This window comes from Stegastes partitus, unplaced genomic scaffold, assembly GCF_000690725.1.
Source record: "Stegastes partitus isolate 25-593 unplaced genomic scaffold, Stegastes_partitus-1.0.2 Scaffold184, whole genome shotgun sequence".
Classification (NCBI taxonomy): Eukaryota; Metazoa; Chordata; class Actinopteri; family Pomacentridae; genus Stegastes; species Stegastes partitus.
Window position 1 is genome coordinate 225,946 of NW_007577915.1, and position 8,003 is coordinate 233,948.

Sequence of the window (8,003 nt, forward strand, 5' to 3'; positions counted from 1 at the left end):
GTTCGGGTCAGGGTTCGGGTCAGGGTTCCAGCTCAGGGTTCGGGTCAGGGTTCCAGCTCAGGGTTCCAGCTCAGGGTTCCAGCTCAAGGTTCGGGTCAGGGTTCGGGTCAGGGTTCCAGCTCAGGGTTCGGGTCAGGGTTCCAGCTCAGGGTTCGGGTCAGGGTTCGGGTCAGGGTTCCAGCTCAGCATGCTGCTGCTTGTTCTGTGTTGCGGGTTCTTGCAGTGTTTCTGTGTTGCTCAGGTGAGACACTGAATGTTTGTCCACCTGTGAGCCAGGTGACTCTGATCAGCATCATGGGATCCAGTGGGAGTAAAACAGCAGCAGCAGCAGCAGCAATAAAACCAGAACCAGCCGTCAAAAAGAGTCACTTCAGTCACCTGATCGATCCGCGTTCTCCCTCAGCCGGCATCGATCGGACTCCCATCCAGGTATGTCACCTGGTTCCTCCTGAGCCCACGATGCTGTGAAGAACGTTCACTAACAGACGTCGTGTGTTTGCTTCTCAGGCTGCCGATTTGATCTCCAGAACCTCTGCGGCGGTGAAGAGTGACAATCCTTCAGTCTTCAACGATCCACGTTCACCGACCATCGGCATCAGCCGCACACCTGTCAGAGACGTCATGACAGGTAAACGCCTGGAGACCTTTTAAGTCAAACGCTGTGTTCTGTGAGCGAGTCCCTTTGAGCTAACATGGTTCTTCTGTGCAGCCACCGTCGGCTCCTTCGCTCGCCGCCTCGGCATGTTGTTCCACAGCGAGGCTCTGACGGATCAGCACGCCTTCAGGGTCGAAGAGCTGCCGTCCACTGAGCCCCTCCTCACCCCTCGGCCGACGCACCTTGACACACCTGTGCTGCAGGACCTGGACAACTCGAGCCCTTTCGTGATCCTCGAGGAGCCTCAGGCGGAGGTGGAGGTAGAAACTGAAGCAGACTTCAACCTGGAGGAGGCCACAGAGTCTCCTCTACACAAGAGGCTGAGCCTGAGCCTGATCACCTGCCATGAAGGAACCACGTCCTCCACCGTCCTCGCCGAGGTCCACCATGAAGGTTCTTCACATTCAGAACCAACTGCGGAGGTGGACCCTCTCCAGGACGCTGTGGAACATTCTTATGCTCTTCCACCTCTCGGTGTAGAACCAGAGTCTCCTGCTGAGTCTTCTGGTCCCTCTGCAGTAGAATGTTCTCCTGCACCGCTGGAGAAACCAGAACTCATTAAAGAAGCCGAGCCTCTGTGTTCGTCAGCTGTTCTCAGCACCGGCATCCGCTGCCCCACCTTCGACCCCCAGAGCCCCAGTCAGGTGGTGTTCAAGCCCCAGTGGCTGGGAAAAGGCTTTGGGGCTCTGGAGCGCAGAACCAGAGCAGTGCATGCTGGGAAGGGAGGCTCCTCCCCCCTTGCTGTCCAAGTGGCTGTGAAGAACGTGACCAACGAGAACAAGGGGCATTCTGGGAAACCGAGGCAGAAAGGTGTGTGAGTGGAAGGGTTTGTATTTGTTTTGGTTCATTACAAGATGCTGTGGCTTCATGTTCTCCTAATTAAATGAATCTTCTTCCTTCCTGGTTTTACAGGAAGTGAGGGCCGCTCCCCGCTGCAGATCCTGAAAGAGACCAACTCGCCTCGAGATCAGCGCTCTCAGGTCCAGGTGGGCCAGACTGACCAGTAGTTCACCTCCTGCTGAGTCATTAGAGCTCCAGCGGTTAAACAGAAGCTAAATCAGACCTCCAGGTGACGTTTTGTCTTCTTCTCCTCCAGATGAAGCTGAAGGTGTCGACTCCAGACAGACGGAGGTCGGGTCAGACGGACCGCCGAGTTCTGGTGTCTCTGGACAAGGAGAACCGATGAGGCGCTGCATCTCGTCTTCACTCCGTCCTTTTATATCCTCGACATACTTTTATTTGTCCCGTTTTCACAAATTGATTTTTGTCTTGTAAATATTGAACTTCTGCAAATTCATCTTGTTCTTGTCATCGTGTAAATATAAATAAAGTTATCTGCATGCTCGTGTCAGCTTTTAGCCGTCTGGTCAAAAACGACTTTGTTTTTATTCTGTTAACCTTTTTTTTTTTTTTTTTACCTGAATTGTAAATGTTTCTTGTCTTTATTTCTCCACAAACAGAATTAAAACAAACAAACTTGGAACTCAATATTTCTTGTTTTCTGGATGAATCTATCAGCTGTTGGTTCAGTTTCCTCCTCAGATGTGGGAATAAACAGTATAAAAAATTAATAATGTTGATTATTTTGACAGATATTAGGACATGAGTTATACTTTTTAAAATTTGTGGTAATTTGTTCTTTTGTTTTCCCCTCAAACAAACATGAACAGGATGTGATTTCTGCTGCACTTTGAACCAAACAGATGAATGTTCTTACATCTGGAGACTCTGATGTCTGTTGGGCGTCTGAGGAGCCAACAGTGATCCTGTCAGAATATCATGTGATCATTTTACCTTCAGAAGACGTCAGAGCGCTGCAAGGTGGNAAAAAAGTCATACTATAGCATGTCGTTTTTGTCAAAAAAGGTCACATTCCAGATCGGAGCAAGTGTGGCCTAGTTACGAGCCACTTCCAGTTTAGTGGCGAGCCGCGGCAGTGTGCGTATTGGCCCGGGTGGAAACGCGCTCTGGCTGAGACTCGGAGCACGCGTGTAAAATTTCAGGCCGATTGGAGCACAGACACAGCACGTCTGGTATTCTGGTGTTTTATGGCGTTGTGGCCAAATTCAGGGGGGCGCCATTTCCACGCCGTTTTACTAACGTGTAATCACCACCACCTGTAGTTTGTGCTGGCCAAATTACAGGTGTGTACGACCTTCCCTGTAGGAGGAGATAGATTGTTAAAATGGTCAAAAATGCGCAAAAGTCAGCCAAATGCGGCAAAATTGTCACAAGGGTTTTTCAAAATGACATACTTCCTGTTGGGGTTAGGGCTTGGTGCTGATTGACTTTTTTGTGCGTCCTGACCTGCTACACATGCCCAGCGAATTTTGTAGCTGTACGTGAAACAACCTTCCGACAACAGTCAGTTGAATGCAAAAAACACTGCGAAAATGGACAAAATGGCCATTGATCAAAATTGGACGGGCCACGATTTCCAAACCGGGCTTCATCTGCGGAGCGTTTGAAGAACTTTTAGTCACCACGTCCTGTAGTTTGTGCTCACCAAATGTCAGGTGTGTACGACGAACCCTCTCGGAGGAGTTCGATTTAGAAAATGGCCAAAAATGGCCATTTTTCAGCAAAAATGGCCCGGCATGGTCGCGGTTTCCTGTTGGGTTTACAGAAACATGCTAATGGACTTTTTTGTGCGTCAGAAGTTGTTACATATATGTAGCAAATGTAGTAGTTGTAAATCAAACATAGCCCCAATGGGAATCTGTTGAAATATTGTAGGGGGCGCCGTTGAGCCGTGTTGCATTTTACAACTTGGCCCAGCCTGACTTTTTTATTCTGCTCTATATGCCTACAAAATTGCGTAGCTCTAGGCCAAATGTGCTTTTGACAATTTAGAAGGTGGCGCTGTGGAGCAATTTTTCTATTGAGGTGTGTATTGTTCTTCCAAATTATACAATTTTTCACCGGGTCTGATGTACATGGCAATTTTGGTGAGTTTTCGAGTATGTTTAGGGGCTCAAAAACGTGTGTCTTTGGCACGAATAATAATAATAATCCGAGCAGTTCCAATAGGGTCTTCGCACCCTTTTGGGTGCTCGGACCCTAACTACTCTGTGCTGCACAATGGCAAGTTGTATATAGTATTGGAATAGTTTAGTCATACAAAGCAGAAACTAATTCTGAAGAAAAATGATGGCACAGAAAGCTCCACCCTGACGGTCGCCCTGCCCTGTAAGTTGCCAGGATTTGTTCCTTACGTTTGTTATGTAGGAAACAACAGCTGTCTAAATCTTCTGAGACTGTCATCAGCACAATGTAGTTTCAAAATGGAAATGTTCAACTAGTGTCTGCCCATTTAACTCATGATGTGTCTACCAACATTTAAAAGAACACCGTATGGACATGACAACAAGGTGTGAGCTCCTCTTTGCCACAGAGGGTCTTTAAAAGCTATTTAAAAAGCTAGCCTGGGTGGGCATCAGGACTTTGATTCTCTGGTAAGCATGTGTCACCTCAGCTTTGTTTCTGAAGTGAGAAAATCATTTCTCACCGTATGAGTTATGCTTTAGTTTCTTCTTGTATGAAAGAGGCGGATGAAAACAAAAGCAAACTGGAGTTGTACCTGTATCAACACTAACCATGAATTCTCTTCCGAGAATTTCTGCCTGTGCTGCTGCGAATGATGCATAACCTGAGGGTGCATAAAGTAGGTGCTGAAAATGATTTTAAGACTTACATCATTTTCCATGACTAAGGAACGGTGAGTAAGCCTGTAATGATGTGTTGGGACTTGGACTTGTAAGGGCTACACTGGTGTGATAGTAAGCTAATGATGACCCACACTATGGTTACATTCCTGGAATGATGTTAGTGAGTCAAAATGGCTCTTAAGAGGAACACCGTGTTTGGAACGTAGATAATTATCGGGTCTTATTGCTTAATCCTGCCACTGGATTATGTTTCTCATGACATGTCAGTGTACTACACAGTAAATATGTCTATAGTATCAGGTTGAAACCCCACCGCTCTGTCTTGTGTTTTTGCACCTGCAGGCTTGTAGACTGTTTCAACACACCAACAAAGCCACTGTGGGGGAATATTTACCTGTTTTAAACCCTATTTGTGGATGAACTTTTACCCACAACAGGCCATGCTGATCTCTTATTACTTGTTTAGATCAAAATGACCTAAGCTAAAGGTTTTTTTGGTACTTATCAGACTTAATGTCTCTAATGTTCGAATTCCTCAGATTAGGTCCATCTGCATCTCCTGCATGTCGCAACCTTCTTTCTGCTCAGTCACAGACGCACAAACAATCCCTTTGATGCACTTGACGCCAACAAAATTGTAAGAAAAATAGGTTCGAAATTCAAGTAGAAGATTTCCCCCTCCATCTCCTCTACATCCAAAACAAGGAAGTCATAAAAAGTTGGATTAAAAACAGCCAGACCAAATGGCACCACATTGTTGTTTACTGTACCTGGCCTGATGGTTATTTTCCAACCAAACAACAAAGCGACAAAAAAGTGAGCCAACTGTGCAAACACAATGGCAGCGACTAACACTAAAAATAGAAATGTGGCAATATCATGTACTGTGCAGGTACCGGTGCATGGAAGTGGATGACACACACTGAGTTTGATTTTGTTCAAACCCACCCATGAGGTTTCTTCTAACTCCTTCAGGTTCCAGATGAGGTGCGCTGCTTTATTTCTCAGGGTGGGACAGAGATCGCTTTAGTACACTTAAATGCTTGTAAAAACATCTCGTCCATGGTGATTGCATTGTTGAATGAAGGTAGAGTCACGTCATACTTCAGTGAGCTCCACACAAACCCAATGGTTAATAGGATAGTGGGACAGTAAAGCAGCGTACATGCTATATTACTGTGCCACCCCCTTCCTATTGAATGATCCATTCTATACTCTAACGCTGATCTTTAACCTTATGTGTTGCACGTTCTTCTGGTTGCGCTGCGGTGGAGAAACGAAAGTAAACGAATGTTGACATCGATTAGCAACGAGTAAACATACGAAAACAAAGGTGTGTCGCAAAGTCCTGTGGAAAGTGTTAAATTCAGCGCACACATGTGAACAGCGAGAAGGACTGGTAGGACTTACACAACACAAAGGAAAGCTGTCAGTGCCACCATCAGCAGGCCGGTAATTACCAAACACTTATTTCAGTTGTTCTGGAGGAGGAGGCCTGGCTCGAGTATCACTGAAAAGACCTCAATCAAAGAGATTACGCTTAAGTGGAGGCTCTCAGGGAGGCTCTCAGGGAGGCAGGTTTTAGCATTTGGAAATGAAATGAGGCTGCATTATGATGTCAGCCCAGCAGAGTAATAACAGAAGCCAACAAATATTTTTTTTTCCCATGAAAGCAAGTAACAGCACATAGCAGGTCCTCGGGGCGTCAGTTTGCAGCCAAACTACTAGAACATACAAAATAAAGCAAAATGACTCATATTTTGGGGAATAATGATTAATGGTGTAACAGATATCATGTCCCACTGGGTGCAGGCTCAGAAGTCCAAGGAGCTGGAAAGTCTATGAAAGAACCGAGACACCCAAAAGAAATACAAAATGAGTCCAAACAGAATGACAACAAAGAGATGCAAACCAACCACAAAGAGGTGGAGCACAGCTGCAAAAACAGACACAGGTACCGCAAAGAGACACGGAAGGACTTCAGAAGTTGCAAAACAACTGGAACAAGATCCAAAGTAACCGCAAGTCAAAATGAACACAAACATACACAAAACAACTGCAACAATATTCAAAACATCTGTGAAGAAAATGCATAGAAACAAATGCAAAACAAGCAAGAAGAGCTGCAAAAAGAGGAAAGTACCACAAAGAGACACAAAAGGACCTCAAAAGTTGTATTACAACTACTAAGACATGTAAAGTGAACCACAATCACACGAAAAATCACCATAAAAACACCTACAAAGATACCCAAAGCACCCAAAAAGCAATGAGATGCAAAATCTTCTTAGAGTACAGACCAAAGGACCTCTAATCTCCCTTTTCCACCAAACTGGTTCCAGTGCTACTTCCGTGCTAGTACCTGACTTAGCACCAGTTCTTTGTGTTTCCACCACCTAAGCACCGGCTCCAGGCTCTCAAAACTGGTGCTTAGCAAGCACCAACTCTTTGCTGGGCCAGAGTTAAGCACTGAGTACGTCAGGGGCTGGGGGCGAGGTTATCGTGACCCCTGAGACCAATGAATGGGACACACAAGCGGTGATTTCTGTCGTTTCCGCCAGGACATCCCTGGTCTGATCACAAATATATTGGAATGAGTCCAGGGACACACGCAAGTTTTGCACAAACTGTTGGGCGCTGAAATCTGGTAGAACTGTGTCCCACCAGCAGCACCACAGTAGTGGAAAATGGGACTTTTCTAACTTCGGTGTATGCTGCGGTCTTCTCATGAAAAATGGAGTGCACCTATATGAACTCATAGAAAAGATCACTCGGTTTCATCCTGGACAAATCTGACATTAGAATGCCCTAGTTCACTCCTTTTAAAGTCGTCTTTGGTTGCACACCAGTCTGAGCACTGCAGCCTGCAATGTAGGGCGTTCGGGGAACATCGGTAAATCGTAGCTTCTATTGAAAAGAAAATGTTCAACAAGTCATATGTTTTGTCTGTGACAAGGTGAGAAGTGAGAACAAATGATAAAGTTGGCCACACTGGTAAAGAAGTCAGTCTGGAGTCCTGTGTGGACTTTAGTGTAGCGCGAGCATTGTTCGGTAAACGGCAGTGACATATGGTGTGCCTCTAACTCGGCTCCTTGCCGATGAAAAAGCAACCGGTTTTTAGACTGGAACCAACTAAGCACTGGCCCTAGCACCAGCATAGAACTAGCACCTGGTGCTTCTTGGTGGAAAAGGGGTATAAGAGATGCAGAGTGACCAAAGTACACTCAATATGAGCACAGAGATACACAAAACGACTGTAACGATGCAAAACAGTTGCACAAAGAAACAGAACTACTATAAAGAGACTCAACTGATGTAAAACAACCAGGAAGGCAAGTAGATCACAAAGGAATGAAACCAACTAAAGAGAGATGTAGAATAAACACCAATGGCTGAAAACAATTGAAAGTTAAAATGATGGTATAGAGATGCTATTTTACCTCATCTATACGTGTGTAGTCTGATCTCTCTCTAGATTTCCAGACAGACAAAGTTCTTACTTTATCCTTCTTATTGTGTTGTTTGCACTCTTGTTGCTCTTCATCTTTTTCTCTCCATAATCTTCTGGGAAGTTTTTCCTTTTTCAAATCAAGGGTCTGTGTAAAGAGATCGTCACCAGCTGTACAGACTGTGAAGCCCTTTGAGAAACACGGTGCTTCCTTTACCGCCACCAAATCTCA

At 45.4% G+C, this 8,003-nt stretch overlaps 1 protein-coding gene across 1 annotated transcript in view; it reads left to right on the plus strand.

Annotated features, from left to right (window-relative positions):
- Window positions 1-2,013, plus strand: part of cdca3 (cell division cycle associated 3) — a 2,850-nt gene extending 837 nt beyond the window's left edge. Inside the window, exons 2-6 of the mRNA XM_008280164.1 lie at window positions 277-429; window positions 508-628; window positions 710-1,465; window positions 1,568-1,641; window positions 1,752-2,013. Of these exons, the coding sequence (XP_008278386.1) occupies window positions 295-429; window positions 508-628; window positions 710-1,465; window positions 1,568-1,641; window positions 1,752-1,841 (1,176 nt within the window). The 5' untranslated portion in view covers window positions 277-294 and the 3' untranslated portion in view covers window positions 1,842-2,013. The remainder of the gene's footprint in view (window positions 1-276; window positions 430-507; window positions 629-709; window positions 1,466-1,567; window positions 1,642-1,751) is intronic.
- The last annotated feature ends 5,990 nt before the right edge of the window (window positions 2,014-8,003 follow it).